Source organism: Lagenorhynchus albirostris, chromosome 19 (assembly GCF_949774975.1).
Source record: "Lagenorhynchus albirostris chromosome 19, mLagAlb1.1, whole genome shotgun sequence".
NCBI classification, from domain to species: Eukaryota; Metazoa; Chordata; class Mammalia; order Artiodactyla; family Delphinidae; genus Lagenorhynchus; species Lagenorhynchus albirostris.
Window position 1 is genome coordinate 4,829,390 of NC_083113.1, and position 15,574 is coordinate 4,844,963.

General features: G+C 57.0%; 2 protein-coding genes across 7 annotated transcripts; both read left to right on the forward strand.

The window, feature by feature from the left end:
• The first annotated feature begins 2,606 nt into the window (after positions 1-2,606).
• Positions 2,607-8,671, forward strand: DNAAF3 (dynein axonemal assembly factor 3). Of its 5 annotated transcripts, XM_060131198.1 has the most exons (13): positions 2,607-2,674; positions 2,779-2,867; positions 3,383-3,525; positions 3,881-3,974; positions 5,060-5,217; positions 5,499-5,681; positions 5,893-6,018; positions 6,123-6,231; positions 6,470-6,599; positions 7,068-7,173; positions 7,288-7,346; positions 7,516-7,590; positions 7,675-8,671. In XM_060131198.1, exons 2-13 carry the CDS (start codon positions 2,783-2,785, stop codon positions 8,072-8,074), a joined length of 1,668 nt encoding a protein of 555 aa, XP_059987181.1. In that variant the 5' UTR covers positions 2,607-2,674; positions 2,779-2,782; the 3' UTR covers positions 8,075-8,671. The 5 variants fall into 5 exon arrangements, with proteins under 5 accessions (XP_059987181.1, XP_059987182.1, XP_059987183.1 ...); XM_060131199.1 differs by lacking the exon at positions 7,068-7,173 and having other exon boundaries at positions 6,123-6,245; positions 7,232-7,346; XM_060131200.1 differs by lacking the exon at positions 7,068-7,173 and having other exon boundaries at positions 6,123-6,245; positions 7,235-7,346.
• Positions 8,672-8,902: 231 nt separating this feature from the next.
• Positions 8,903-12,638, forward strand: TNNI3 (troponin I3, cardiac type). Of its 2 annotated transcripts, XM_060131320.1 has the most exons (8): positions 8,903-9,184; positions 9,490-9,502; positions 9,654-9,740; positions 10,191-10,232; positions 10,489-10,620; positions 11,020-11,109; positions 11,631-11,807; positions 12,489-12,638. In XM_060131320.1, exons 1-8 carry the CDS (start codon positions 9,174-9,176, stop codon positions 12,570-12,572), a joined length of 636 nt encoding a protein of 211 aa, XP_059987303.1. In that variant the 5' UTR covers positions 8,903-9,173; the 3' UTR covers positions 12,573-12,638. The 2 variants fall into 2 exon arrangements, with proteins under 2 accessions (XP_059987303.1, XP_059987302.1); XM_060131319.1 differs by lacking the exons at positions 8,903-9,184; positions 9,490-9,502; positions 9,654-9,740 and having other exon boundaries at positions 10,032-10,232.
• Positions 12,639-15,574: the final 2,936 nt, after the last annotated feature.

Genomic DNA, 15,574 nt, shown 5'->3' on the forward strand with positions numbered 1-15,574 from the left:
TATGAAGTATCTAGAATAGGCAAATCCACAGAGAAGAAAAAAGTAGACTAGTGGTTTTCAGGGACTAGGGAGAGGGATAAATGAGGAGGGACTGATTAATGAGTATGGGGTCTCCTTATGGCATGATGAGCAATTTCTGGAACTAGATAGTGGTGATGGTTGCACAATACTGTGAATGTACTAAACATCATTAATTGTAAGCTTCGTATTGTGTGTATTTTAACACACACACACAAAGATGAGGGGGAAGAGAATTCCATACAGAAGGAACCCCAAGTTCCTTGCAAAGGCCCTGGGGGCAAGAACAGGCTTGATGTATTCTCAAAAGAGCCAGGAGGCCAGTGTGGCTGGAGAGGAGCATCAGGGTGGATGTATGGGGGTGGAGGTGGGGACATGACGTAAGAGACACAGCCAAGAGCCAGATCACACAGGAACTAGGAGGTGAAGCTAAGGAACTGGGATTGTATCTACCTGCAGTGAGAAACCTCAGTAGGGTTTTAGAGGGAAGTGGCATGGCTTGGTTCACATTTCAGATTACTCTGGCTCCTCCGTGGAGGAAACGTTGTGGAGAGTGGCGGTGATGAAGATAAAAGACATTAAGCCTCACTGGAGAAAGTCAGGATCTGGGGCTCTAGTGGGCTGAAGGCTGACTCAGGAGGGGCCCAGGTTGGCTGGCCCACTCCTGGAGGGTTGCTGAAAACTCAGCCTTCATTTCCTTCCCACTAACCAGAACTGTCCTCAGCAGGCAGGTGGACCTTCTTTCAACCCACCACACTCCTGCTAGTTGCATGTTACCTTTCCCATTTTACAGAACATGACACTGAGGCAGAGAGGGTGACTGACTTGGCTAAGTTCATGTAGCAGGGTGAGGAGAGGGGACAGAGAACCGAGGCTCCTTGGGTGCTGTGCCCTGGGCTGGGTGCTGGGGATGATCTGGAGATGTGTCTCGCTGGAGTCCCTGCCCTTGTGGAACTCACAGACAGGTTAAGTCACCTGGCCGAGTTCTCTCAGCCAGCAAGTGACAGGACAAGGTGTAAACCCAGCCATGGCTGGCACCAAAAGCCACATTCTCAAGCGTCCTCAACCCCAGATATAAAGTACTGGGAGTCACAGGGTAGACTACAGTGGCCATCTGCTGAAAAAGCAGGAGCAGAAATCAGGAAGATCCCTGGCTAAGGTTAGAAGGATTTGGAGTTTTCCAGGGGGAGAAGGGGAGGATGTTAGAAGGAGCAACACAAGCCATAAAGGGACTTCCCTGGTGGTTCAGTAGCTAAGACTCCGCACTCCCAATGCTCCCAAGGCAGGGTGCCCAGGTTCGATCCCTGGTCAGGGAACTAGATCTCACATGCCGCAACTAAAAGATGCCATGTGCTGCAACTGAAAAAAAAAAAAAAAAAGATCCTGCGTGCCACAACTAAGACCTGGCTCAGCCAAGTAAATAAATAAATAAATAATAAATAAACAACAACACAAGCCATATAGACCTGGAGACAACAGAGGACTTGGTGTGGTTCCTGAGGTGTGCTGTTACCATCTCTCTGAAGCCCTGTTGTGTAGCTTGCCCCCTTCCATGGTGTAAATACTGTCACTGTGGCTGATTTCAAGCCACCGATGTGAAGTCTGAATATAGAGTTGAGAAGAGATGCCTACTACCACACCATCCTATAGTATTTCCCAGAGTAGAACAAGGGTCCCAAAATTTAAGGCAAAGCCAAAACAAAAACAAAGTCACCAAAACCAACACACCCAGTAATCAAGATAGAAAGTATTTTAATGCAATATTTTTTAAAAAATTTAAAGACAGGATCTGACCCTTCACTTGGACCTCTCTGCCTTATCCTAATCCTGGCCCTTGTTCTAATAAAACTTTATTTACAAAAATAGACAGCCCATGGTCCTAGTTTGCCAACTTCATTTTTTAAACTATCGCATGAAAATAGCATTTCCTTCTTACAGGTACAATAGCCGTAAATAACCTTAAGACCATCAATAATTGTAAAATATAATAAAGTAGGAAGTGATGAGTTTTGAGTATGATTACTTTTATTTTAATGTATTTTATTGGAATTTAATTTTTAGTAAAAAGTTTAATTTTTAGTAATGATTGTGTGTAAAACCAGGTCATAAAATTCCTGAAAATGTAGCAACCGGAGCCAGTGCTAGCTGGCCTCAGTACTTCGCTGTGTTTTTCTCACCTGGAGAGAAGCCCTGTGTGATAGAGCCAGGGTGTGAGGGGAAATGGGGCCACAGAGGTCTATAGTTTATGGTCTAAGCCACCTCAGTTTAATTTGGGTTGATCAAGATTCTGTTCCGTTCTAAATTTGAATCGGCCCAGGCCTCCAGCTTCCAGAAATTTGGATCGCCCCCAGCTCCGCCCCAGCCTCTTCCGGCCCCGCCCCTTCCCCTTCAGCGCCGTCGTCATGACAACCGCGTCCTCTCGCCCACCGCTCCCACAAACCCTTAGCGCTCCCATTGGCTAAAAGTTTGCAACGGGCAGGTCTCCCTCGCTCTCATTGGTCAGTTGATGGCGGTGGTGCCAGCCCGCACACTCCTATTGGCCGACTGATTGAAAAGGGCGGGGACTATGGGCAGCAGTTGTGTAGGGACCTTCGGATCCCAGCGCCGCACCGAGAGGGGAGGGAGGGGACGTCTCGGGTTATTTAGAAGGATAAAGGTGAGGGGGCTGTGAAAGGGGCGAGAAGTCAGCGGAGGTGAGAGGGGAATGGGTGGGCAATGCAGACACGATATTTGGGGATTCCCGGGTTGTTTGTCCCGCAGGGAGATGACCACACCAGCGGGCTCGGGCACTGGCTTCGGCTCTGTGTCCTGGTGGGGCCTGTCCCCGGCGGTTGACCTGCAGGCTGAGAGTGAGTCGCCCACACAGGACTACAAATCATCCGACACAGCGGCTACTTTCACAGCCTGGCAGACACTAACGTTCTGGCGCTAACGTTCTCTGAGGCTCCAAGGGCGGGGGGCGCCCTCCAGTGGACAGCCTAGATACCTCTGCGAACTACGAGTCCCAGAATGCTTAGAGGCACAGCTCCTTTTAAAACCAAGGCCAGGGCTTTCCTCGTGGCGCAGTGGTTGAGAGTCCGCCTGCCGATGCAGGGCACACGGGTTCGTGCCCCGGTCCGGGAGGATCCCACATGCCGCGGAGCGGCTGGTCCCGTGAGCCATGGCCGCTGAGCCTGCGCGTCCGGAGCCTGTGCTCCGCAATGGGAGAGGCCACAACAGTGAGAAGCCCGCGTACCGCAAAAAAAAACCAAAAAAACAAGGCCCGGGGTGCAAGTCCTGCTGGGAGTTGTAGTTCATCGTGTGGGGGGTGGCTGCAGGGGGCGTTCTCCAGGCCACCAACCCCAGCCCGCTGTCGTCTTGTCAGGTCCTCCTGTGGACCCAGACTCACAGGCCGATACAGAGCACGGGACCCCCGAGCTAAATGTGCTGCTGTTGGGCTCCGTGGATGGGCGACACCTGCTACGGACCCTGACCCGGGCGGCTCTCTGGCCTCGAAGGAGGTTCCGTGTAAGCTGGGATTATGGGGTCCTGGAAGGAGGAGGATGAAGATAAGAGCACAGATTCCTGAGTCCTTGAGGGAGGAGGGAGCTGGGGACCCAGACTCCTAGGTCCTGAGGAGGGAAGGGGCTGGTGTTGGGGACTCCTGGGTTGAAGTGAGAGGAAAAGCCTAAGGATCAAGTCTCCTGAGTAGTGATGGAGAGGAGGGTTCTGAGTGCCCACACTCCTGTGTTTAAAGGAGTGGGGCTGGTGTACAGGTCTCCTGGGTCCTGTGGAAGGAGGGGGCTGAGGTTTCCCACTCCAGGGTCTCCTAGGGGCCAGGAACACAGGTCTCACAATCATTTTTCCCTGTCCATCCTTCCAGTTTTATGTGCTGGAGAATAATATGGAAGCTGTAGCCCGACACATGCTGATTTTCAGCCTAGCCCTGGAGGATCCTGAGAAGATGGGGTTGCAAGGTCAGCAAATACCCGGCAATCTGGCCCCCAGCTCCTTCCCCCTCCCTGCAGGAATTCTGGCATTTCAAGGGTGCGGTTAAACATTTTGGACATTGTTCCCTATTTCATCACTTGCTCACTTGTTTGGTAGCCTTAGAGCCTCAGCTTTTCCCACCTTTGAAATGGGGATAAAAGATAATACTTCCTAGAATCATTTAGGGAATTCCAGGAGAAAAGCAACGTAAAACTCTCAGAACTGTGCATGACACAGTGTAAGCATTCAAAACCTCTTAACGAGGGAGAAGCCCAAAAGAGATCAAAGGGCTTCCTGAGAGGTAGTGAGTCCCCCAGATGTGGGGAGGGTTTGGCTGAGCTGAGCTCAGTCCTGCCCAAAGCCTGAGTCCTGAGTCTCCCTTAGTTAGAGGTGGGCACCCCAGGGAATCTGCGTGGAGGAAGCGGCCTTGGAAGTAAGATTATAAGGAGGAGGGGGAGAAGGAGGATTTGGGTGGGAAATGATTATTTCCCAGTAACAAAATCTTCAGTTTAGTGCCTAGAGCAGAGTGTAGACTCAGGCAGGCTGTATTCAAATTCTGACTCTGTTTGCTGTGTGACCTTAGTTGCGGCAGGCGAACTCTTAGTTGCAGCATGCATGTAGGATCTAGTTCCCTGACCAGGGATCGAACCCGGGCCGCCTGCATTGGGAGCGCCGGAGTCTTATCCACTGCGCCACCAGGGAAGTCCCTTTTATAAGATTCTTAACTAAAATGAAAATATTCAACACTTTAACACACATAAATCTTCATCTCCATCTATATCTATATAAAACTTTTCCATTTTTAAGGCAAGGGAAACAAACATGAAATTCAGGATTGGGGTTACCTGCAGGGGGTGGGAAGGAATAGGCGAGGAGACCTAGGTGGGGTGTAAGTTATTCTTCGTGTTCTAGCTATTCGGGTGGGTAGGGAGTTTGCCTGCGTCCGTTGTGCTGATTACACGACTATGGAATAAGAAGATCACTATAAAGTGGGTATGCGTCATCCGCACGGGTCTCATTTCTGGGCTCACTCCTCTGCCCCCTCCTCTAATTTTCTCCCCCCTCCCCGCAGAGAGGAGCGAGACCTTCCTAGAGGTGTGGGGGAACGCACTGCTGCGCCCCTCTGTGGCCGCCTTCGTGCGCACCCAGGCCGACCGCCTGGCTCGCCTCGTCCCGGAGCCCGATCGCCTGGCGGAGCAGCTGCCCTGGCTCAGCCTGGGCGCCCTCAAGGTGCCGCCGCCCGGCCTGCGACCGTCACCGGCGTGGATCCGGGTGGCGGTGGGAAGAATGGGGATAAGCAGTCCAAAAGGGTTTGCGTTGATGGATAGAGCTGAGGGCTCCCCGGCTCCCACAGTGGGATATGGCCCTGGGGGTGGCTTCTACTCTTGGAGCCTCAGTTTCTTCATCTGAGAAAAAAGAGAATCGTTCCCACGCCCTGGGAGGGAAGGGAGGATCAGGTAAGAGAAGCCGCCTCTCTCTCGTTCTCTCTCCACGCGGGCCTGGTCGTGCAGTTCCGCGAGCGCGACGCCCTGGAGGCCGTGTTTCGTTTCTGGGCCGGAGGGGAGAAGGGGCCCGAGGCTTTCCCCATGAGCCGCCTGTGGGACTCGAGGCTGCGCCACTACCTGGGCTCCCGGTACGACGCCCGGCGCGGTGTCAGCGACTGGGACCTGCACATGAAGCTGCACGATCGCGGGGTGAGGGCTGGGAGGAGGGGCCTGGGGTCTCCAGTCCTGGGTGTGTAGGAGGAGGGGCTGCGGCTTGAGGAAGCAGCGGTTGGGGGCCCCGAATCCTGGGTCTGAAGGAAAAGGGTGCCAGAGGCCCTCAGTGCTGGGTCTTTGGGAGGAGATCCTGGGATCCATATACCAGATTCACTGAGGCCTCTTTTCTTGCATCCCCCCACTCCAGGCCCGAGTCATCCACACCAGTGAGTTCCGGCGCTGGAGGGACACAGGAGTCGCCTTTGAACTCAGAGACTCCAGCGCTTATCACGTGCCCAACCGGACCCTGGCGTCCGGTCGCCTCCTGAGCCACGTACGAGTCCACTCCCTGCCCTGGCTGCTGCTTCTTTTCGGGGGCCCAGGAGTCGGAGTCCCCAACATCGACCTCACCCGTCTCATCTCTCCCTGATTTCCCAGCGCGGGGAGCGTGTAGCAGCGCGCGGGTACTGGGGGGACATCGTCACAGGGCCCTTCGTGGCCTTCGGCATCGAAGCGGACGACGAGACCCTCCTGAAGACCAGCAACGGTCAGCCTATCAAGGTTTGAGGCTGGAGGTGCTGGGGCTGGAGGCGAGTTCGCGAGGCCCCGCCCCCTATGCGCCCCCTCTCTACTTCCTAGGGCCAGTATGGAAGTGTAAGCTTGCCCGCCAGATGCTAGCTCTGGGTGTGGGGGAGTGTGGGGATGGCGTACTCTAAGCCTCTCCCCTGCCATTCCGGCCCCGCGGTCCTAGCCCCGCATCCCGCCACGCCCTTTCTCCCCCAAAGACCGCGGGCGAGATCACGCAGCACAACGTGACGGAGCTGTTCCGAGAGATGGCCGCCTGGGAGCGCCCGAGAGCCACCCAGGGAGACCCCGCGCAGGTGCAAGGCGACGCGGATGGAAGCCCGGAGCCTGGTAAGCGACGGACTCAGCCTTCTTCCTTGAGATGGGAATTGGGGCTCGGGTGATCATGTCTGGGAGAGAATGGGACCCGGACCCCCGTCCCGGGCTTCAGGCTCCTGGTGTTTCAAGTCCAAGCATGAACTGGTATGGTACCTAATGCCTGGACAAGTGACCTCCCCTTCCCGACATCCGGTCTATTTTTCTCTCCTCTCTTTGAGCTTGTCTCCCTTTGCTAAATCCTGACACCATCCTTAGCATTCTGAATTCCAGTAGTAGAATTCTCATCCTACCTGCAGAAGTCCAAGAGGCTGAGAACATTTTAACAAGGTTAAGCTGGGTCCCAGCTTAACGCTGGAGAGCCCTCCCCCCCAAATCTGGTCGTGCCTCCTTCCACCCATCCCCTAACTTGGCCCTCCCGGGTGAATGGATGTCTTGTGTGGCCATGGGCCAACCACTCTCTTTTCTTCTCTTGAATCTCAGTGGCCTGGTCTGTAAAATGGGTCTCTGTGTGCCAGGCCAATCCTCCCAGAATTTTCCAGGAATCTGCCTAAGAGGAAGGATGAGAAAGGGCTTGAAGACGGACAAGGCGAGTCATCTCCAAGTTTTGTCTGTTTGCCTAACCCTGCCAGTCTTCCCTTCCCCAGCAGCCCCTGTCCCGGAATCCTTCACTGTCCACTTCCTGTCCCTCGGTTCTGCCCAGACCCTCCACCACAAGAGCTGCTACAAGGGACGGTTCCAGCTTCTCTACGTGGCTTGTGGGTAAGAGGGCCTGGGAGGTTCCCAGATTTTCCTCCCCCAACCCCTCCTCCCTCAGACCCAGAAATCCAAGTCTCCAGACCCTCCTTAATCAGTGTCTAGGTCCCCAGCCCGCCTCTTCCCTCAGGACCTAAAAGTCTGAGCCTCAGCCCTCCCCTTTTTCTCTCTGCAGGATGGTCCATCTTCTCAGCCCTGAGCTCGGTGCCTGCGTGGCCCCCGGCGGACGCCTCATTGTAGAATTAGCCCAGTGAGCCAGCGGAGAGCAGGGCGGGGAACTTCCAGGCTGGGGGCGGAAAGCCAGGTCCCCTAACACGCTGCTTCCTGGTTCCAGGTTCCTAGTGGACCTGCGGCAGGAGCAGCTGCAGGGGTTCTCCACCCGGGTCGGGGAGCTAGCACAGGCGGCTGGATTCGCCCCACAGCCGGGTGCCAGGAGCTCGCAGACCTTCGCGCGCTTCTACAAGGCCAGAGACTCTGCTCCCAGCCACAAGGACCCAGCTGTGGGATCTGGGACTCCGCCCCCTGAAGTCCTGGCCCCGCCCCTTGAGGCAACCAACCCTCCCCCCGAGGACCTGACCCAGCCCCTTGAAGGCGGGATCCCACCCTCTGAACCCCTCAAACGGCTCTCAGAGTCTCAGGCTTCACTGTTGGAGGCTTTGGTTCCACCCACAGGGAGTCAGACCCCCAAACCAGAGTCTGACTGTACCTCCGGAGACCAACTCCCCAATCCCTAACTTTTAAAGTCGGGTCCTAGAATCAGAACGCGCCTCTAGAATACTCAATTATACTCCCAGCATTCTCAGCGCCAGAGGTGTCGCTAGAATTTCAGATTCCATTCCTGGGATTCTATATTTTATTCCTAGAATTCTAGATTGTTCTCTTGAGTTCTACATTCCACTCCCAAGACTCTAAAACCAGCCTGGAGATCCGGCCCTGGGGCTCAGGCCCTCTGCGTGGTCCCCTCATCCCCAGGCGTCCCATTCCTAACTAGGGGCTGGGGGTGTCTCCTCTCACAGGCTGGTCAACACTAGGGTGGTCCAAGTAAAGAGAGCCAGATCCTCTTCTCCGTGTGTCCGTGTGTCTTTCCTGCCCTCAGTCTGTCTCCAAGGGCTGGGAGAGGGGAGGGGCAGGAGTGTTCAAGAGAAGAGACTCGAGACCAGATTTCTGGGTTCCCAAGAGGGCTAGGGGTGAATTTCTCCGTGCTGCCTGCTGAGAGCCTGGGCACCCCACACCTGGATTCTCAAATAAATCAGCAAAATTTATGGATTGGCTAACAGGTTTGGGGCACTGAAACTGACCATAACAGGGTAAAAAAATGTTCTAGCCCTCAAGGAGAATTACAATTTAGTGAGGGGGCGGGGCCTAGACTCCTGGGTCTGAGGGAGGAGGACGTTGGGGTCCGAACTCTTGTGTCAGAGGGAAGAGGGGCTGGGGGCCTGGACTCCTGTGTCAGAAGGAGGAGGGTTTTGGGGGCCTGGACACCCATCGGGGTCTGAGGATGGAGAGGTTGGGGGTCTGGACTCCTAGGTGGGAGGAGGGAGGGGCTGGATTCCCAGGCCGCCAAGATGGAGAGGTGATCCAGCTGGAGCATGGCCCGCCCCAGCCCTCACGCGCCCCGTTATCTCGAATCCTGGGCAGGGAGGGGAGGGGGCAGCAATATATTTAGTCTCTGTCCTCGCCCTTTATCTCAGTGTCCTCAGTGAGGCTTGAGCAGACCGGACGAGACAGAAGCCCCAGGGGCCTTCAAGGTCACTCCGGACGCCCCCTCACTGACCCTCCAAGAGCCCCTTGTCCCCTGCTCTGCCTTCCGCAACCCCTGGCTTGAGACTCAGCATGGCGGACCGGTGAGTAATTGGTAACCGGGACTCCTGAGAACCGAGGCAGTGGCGGATAGGGGGGTGATCCCTCGGGTTCCTGTGAGGGGTGAGAGCTGCGAGGTTGGACTCCAGGCCTGAGAAGGGAGGTAGGGACAGGACTCCTGGGCATCGGAATGAGGTAAGAGTCTGGGAATCTGACCCAGAGGAGCCGAGAAGCGGCAGCTGGCGGGCCGGACTTGTCGGTCAGAGGGGCCTCTGGGGTCCCTTAGGACACGCGTGGACAGGACCCAGGGCTACCATTAATCCCCTTTTCCTGGTTTCTCTCCCTCCAGGAGCGGCGATGCGGTGAGAGTCGGCGTGGGCTGGACCCGCCTGGCCGGGGAGGGCGCTGCCGGGAGGGCTCTGGGGCGAGAGGCTGCAGCCCTGGAAGACTGCATGGAGAGGGACTGGGGGGGGGGGTCCCTGTGATAACTCAGCTCCGTTCCCCAAATCCCAGGCGGAGGACCCGCCTCCCGCGCCACCCCCTGTACGACGCCGCTCCTCAGCCAACTACCGCGCCTACGCCACGGAGCCGCACGCCAAGGTGAGGGCGGGGCCAGCGCGGTGGGCGGAGCCGGGCGGGACTTCGCAGGATCCGGATTCGGATTTTAGGTTACCCGCGGCTGGGGGAGGAGAGGCGGAGCCAGGGCCTTTACCGGACTTTGGTCGAGGGCGGAGCCCAAGCGGATGAGGCGCTTCAGGGGCGGAGTTTATCAGAGGTCTGGGCTCTGTTTGGTGAGAGCTTGCCTATGGGCGGAGTCCCGCTGCCCGTGGGAACTGAGATTGCTTCGAGATGGTGGGGGGAGGTGCGTAGCCAGAGACAGCACATTGGTGGATGGGAATGAGGGGCGTGGCTTCCCGTAGACTGAAGGCTGGAGTTGGAGGCGGGACTAAATCTGGACCCGGCTTGAGGGGGCGGGTTCTGAAGCTCCTCCCGGCGTCCTCCTTCGGATCCTCCTCGCTCATCCTTCCTTGCTCTGTCTCACCCCGGCAGAAAAAGTCTAAGATCTCCGCCTCGAGAAAACTGCAGCTGAAGGTGCGATGCGCCTGGGGAGAGCGCCTAGGTGTCTTCAGGGGGCGGGGCTTGGAAGTTGGGTGGGGCTTCGGAAGAGAAGGTGGGCGGGAGGCCCTGAAAGGGAGGGGCGGGGCCTTGGAATGATGGACATCAACCTTGGGGGTTCAGGTCTCTGGAAGCAGGCCTGGGATTAGAGGACGGGGCCCGGCGGGGGTGGCTATCCCGCTCTGTCCTCATCCCCATACCTGTGCTGCCATACCCGTCGTGCCCTCCCCAGACCCTGATGCTGCAGATTGCGAAACAGGAGCTGGAGCGTGAAGCAGAGGAGCGGCGAGGAGAGAAGGGGCGTGTTCTGAGCACGCGGTGCCAGCCTCTGGAGCTGGCCGGGCTGGGCTTCGCGGATCTGCAGGTACCGGCTCCAATCAGGGACTCCTGCCTAGCCCGGCATCTGAGTTTCCTACTGTCCGGTCTTGCATCCCTTAGGACTCAGGGGTACAGTTACTATGCCCCCTTTCTGCTCAGGACCTTCGGGTCCACTCTCCCAATTCTTACCCTCAGGAGTTCAGAAATGTGGCCTGCAGCTGCCTACAATCTCAAAACCCAGAGGTCGGTTCCTCCAACCCACTCCAGTCCAGATTCTCAGAACACCTGGCTCTGGAGTTCTGCTTTGTTCGCAGTCCCCCAGGGTCTGGCTTCAATCTACTCCTCCAGGACCAGATGTCCAGGTCCCCAGCTCCTCCTCCCTCAGACCCCAGGAGTCCAGAACCCCAGCCTTCCCCCCACCACGCACACTGCATTCCTCCACCAGGACTTGTGCCGACAGCTCCACGCCCGCGTGGACAAGGTGGATGAGGAGAGATACGACGTGGAGGTGAAAGTCACTAAGAACATCACAGAGGTGGGAGACACTGGGCCGTCTGGGTCGCTTCAGGATGGGAGGTGATGCCTGGGGCTCTGGTCTCAGCCTGGACCCTTGCAGCTGCTTAGACACCAGGAGACCCAGGACAACTCTGTGAGCCTGGCAGGGAGGGGGCAGAAGGATGAGTACAATACGGTCAGGGAATGCTGTTCTAGGCAGAGGGAACAGCACATGCAAAACCCAAGAGGTGGGAAAGCGGAAAATATGTTTGTGAAAATGTGTGGCTGGAGCCTCAAGTGTTGGTAAGTGAGTTCAGGTGTGGGCCAGGGAACTGTGAGATGCATGTAGCTGGACTGGGTGTGTCAGTAGTTTTCAGAGATGAGGGTGGGGCAGATCAGGTTCCAATTTCAGGATGGGGAGCTTGGATTTTGTCTCGAAGGTGGTAGGAGCCTAAGCTAGGTAGAACCTGGATCGAGATAGGAGGGAAGTGCAGGGTGGAAGAGTGAGGCAAGGAGGAAGTGGAAGGAGGGGTCTCCACCTCTCCTTATGGCTGCTACCAGATCGCAGATCTGACCCAGAAGATCTTTGACCTTCGGGGCAAGTTTAAGCGGCCCACTCTGCGTAGAGTGCGGATCTCTGCAGATGCCATGATGCAGGCACTGCTGGGGACCAGGGCTAAGGAGTCCTTAGACCTGCGGGCCCACCTCAAGCAGGTGAAGAAGGAGGACACGGAGAAGGTGAGTGGCTACAGGTCCAGGAAAGGGGGTGCTTAGGGAAGAAGGTGTGTGTGTGTGAGCGATTCTAGGGACTAGCCTGAGGGCAGGTGGCAGTTGGAGTTGTGGGGAGAAGTATCTGGTAAGGGTCTTCCACAGGAAGTACAGGAGGGGCACAGGAAATGCAAGAGGAAGACAGAATGTAGAAGTGGAAGACAGGAAGTGCATTAGGGAGAATGGAAATGGCAAGGAGTCAGGAAGTGCATGATGTCTGCAGGATGTTTGTGAGAGAAAAGGAGTGCAGGAGGGAGACAGGAAGTCCAAGAGGGAAACGGGAAGTGCAGGAGGAAGACAGGAAGTGCAGGAGGGACACAGGAAATGCAGAGGGGAGACAGGAAGTGCAGGAGGGACACAGGAAATGCAGAGGGGAGACAGGAAGTGCAGGAGGGACACAGGAAACGCAGAGGGGAGACAGGAAGTGCAGGAAGGACACAGGAAGTCCAAGAGGGAGACAAGAAGTGCAGCAGGGAGACAGGAAGTGGGGCAAATTGGAAGGGATCTTCTGAGGGGACAAGAAGTATTCCAGAACTAGACTGTGTGATGGGCGTCCAGAATAGAATGGCCCAGCAGGCGGGAGGGCAAGTGGAGGATATCTGAGAGCCTGTAGACCAGGAAGACACCCTAACCTCTGACCCATTCCTCCAGGAAAACCGGGAGGTAGGAGACTGGCGCAAGAACATCGATGCGCTCAGTGGAATGGAAGGCCGCAAGAAAAAGTTTGAGGGCTGAGCCGGCCTGTGCACAGCCCTGGCCCTGGCCCTGAGGATGGCCCCGAGGAATAAAGCTTCTCTCTGAGCTGGGAGTGGCTGTGTGTCTATTACCAGGGGCGCTTAGGTGTGAGAGAGGCGGGAGAACTGAGGGCCAGGCTCCCCCAAAGCCACAGCGCACATCAGGAGCAGAGCTGGGTCTCCACGTGGAGAGGAAAAACAGGCGGAGATTCATGGGAAGAAGTGCACAGAAAGGGGAAACAGACAGATATACACAGAGAGACAGAGATGACCTCGCCCTGGAAGAGACAGAAATAAGGACCCACAGAGGGAGAACTGCAGATACAAAGAGACACCCGCCCCCCCCCACAAGAACTAGAAAGATAAAAACAGACACAGAGCTAAAGACCCAGAAACCGAGTCACGGAGAAGCACAGGGACACCTGGAGACACAGACCAATAGCCAGACATCAAGAGAGGCAGATACGCAGAGACACCCGCGGAAATGCAGAGAGAAAAACTGGCGGCACAGAGACAGGCAGAGTGAAGAACTCAGAGACAGAGATGGAGAGAGAGCCCCAAAGCCAACCCCTGAGAAATGCATAGAATGAAATGCGGAGAGAGACAGACACTGGCATGGAGGGGTGAGGAAGCCCCTAGAGTTCAAGGTTGTGGATTGGCTGGGAAGGGGGAGGGGCTACCAAAAAAGATCGGTGTCCGATGGAGGTGGGGAGTGTGAGGTCCTCTGGGCCTGACACACCCCCTCCCCCGCCCCTCCTCCTCCCCCTCACACACCTGTTTCCCTGCTTTAGCGCCTGTTGTCACCAGGGTGGAATCCTGGTGGCAGACAAAGGGATGGGGGTGGGGAGGGGGGGACAGAGAGATGGACAGAGACAGAGGTGGGGAGACGGAGAAGCTGAGACAGACACACACAGAGAAACACAGACGAAGAGTCACAGAGACAAAGGAGAGACAGAGACAGGGAAACGGGGTATGGGAAGTGGAGGCCCAGAGAGACACAGAGAAAGGGACCCCTTCATGGAGCGAGAAGGGGTCCCTTGTACCCTTTTCATCAATAAGCGTCCTCCAAGGGGCTTCGGAGCAGTGTGCCGTGTGATCTGGGAGATGTGGAGCCCGAGGGTGGCCTGACCCAGCCCGGGTTCCTGGACAGTGCTTTTGGGATGGAGGAGAGGCCTTGGAACAGCCAGGGGGTGCCTCTATCCCGAAAGTGGAGCCAGAGTGGGGGCAGGGCAGCCTCTGAGTGTGAGGAAAGGAATTCTCTACCCCTCCCTCTCTCCCTGGGGCGGGGCTGAGCCTCCCACTATAAACGGGGGGGTGCTTCAGCCTGCCCAGCAAGACTGCCCCACCGCTCAACCTCTGCAGACGCAGCCTCAGGTAAGGGTCCCAGAGGAACTGGGGATGGAAGGGAACGTATCAGGACTTGGGGGTTACAGAAGCTGGGAGTGCAGGGTTTGGGGGTCCCAGAATATAAGGACCTCGGAGGGCTGAGTCTGAGGGAATCTCAGAAACTGGGAGTCCCTGGGCTTGGATGACAGACATGATTCCTGGGGCAGTGTCTCAGAATCTGACGATTTAGGAATTGAGGTCGCGGAATCTCATGTCTCATGATGGGAGGTATTAGAATTTGTAATGTCATATTTGGGGGTTTCATGAATCAGCCCCCTGAGTTTATGCATCCAGATTTTGGGGTCTCACAGTCCCGAGGTTTCAGAATTTAGGGGATGTCAAGACCTAGGGGGTCGAGATTTTAGGGCACGCATAATCGGGAGTCTCGACAGTTGGAGTCTCAGAATCTGGAGAGATGAGGAGTTACTGTTTTTCAGAATTCATAAATTGGGGTCTGTGGGTATGGGGATTTTGTGGGGCCTCTCAACCTGGGTGCCTCGGAGATCTCAGAGATTGGGGAGTCTTAGTATTTAGGGGTCAGGATGAGGTCTGGGGACAGAAGGCTGCTCTTATGTGTCCTCTCCCCTCCATGGCAGTGGGTGAAGGTGAAAGGAGGCGACAGGTGGGCAGATGACCAGCCAAAGGGGAGGGGACCTGGGGTGGGAGAGGGCAGCGGGTATGATGAATGCTCCTAGAACCCCCCCTCCACGAGTACTTCTCAAGAGATGTCCTCGGTGTCACCCTCTACGACATCCCCCAAAATAGACCCTGGGGGTGGGGCAGCTATTGTCTTCGGACCACTGTCCCTTCCCAAATACCTCCTCCTAATGCCTACTCAGATCAGGTTCCTACGGACTTGTCATAAGACAAAAGGCGACAGCTGTGGTCAGGGGGCGGGGGCTGCAGCCTTGGGGCTCTGCCCGGACCGTATCTCCCAATGCGCTGCCTTCACCCTCGGTTTAGGAGTCTTTAGGAGTTGGAGGTCCCCAGCCTCTCCTCCCTCAGACCCAGGGGTCCAGACCCCCAGCCCCTGCCCCCTCAGACCCAGGGGTCCAGACCCCCAGCCCCTCCCCCCTCAGACCCAGGGGTCCAGGCCCCTGGCGCCTCCCCCCTCAGACCCAGGATCCAGACCCCCAGCCCCTCCTTCCTCAGACCCAGGATCCAGCCCCTCCTCCCTCAGACCCAGGATCCAGGCCCCCAGCCCCTCCCCCCTCAGACCCAGGGGTCCAGACCCCCAGCCCCTCCCCCCTCAGACCCAGGGGTCCAGGCCCCTGGCGCCTCCCCCCTCAGACCCAGGATCCAGGCCCCCAGCCCCTCCTCCCTCAGACCCAGGATCCAGGCCCCCAGCCCCTCCTCCCTCAGACCCAGGACTCCAGGCCCTCAGCCCCTCCCCCCTCAGACCCAGGGGTCCAGGCCCCTGGCGCCTCCCCCCTCAGACCCAGGATCCAGGCCCCCAGCCCCTCCTCCCTCAGACCCAGGATCCAGGCCCCCAGCCCCTCCTCCCTCAGACCCAGGACTCCAGGCCCTCAGCCCCTCCTCCCTCAGACCCAGGGGTCCGGGCCCCTGGCCTCTCCCCCCTCAGACCCAGGATCCAGGCCCCCGGCCCCACCCCGCTCA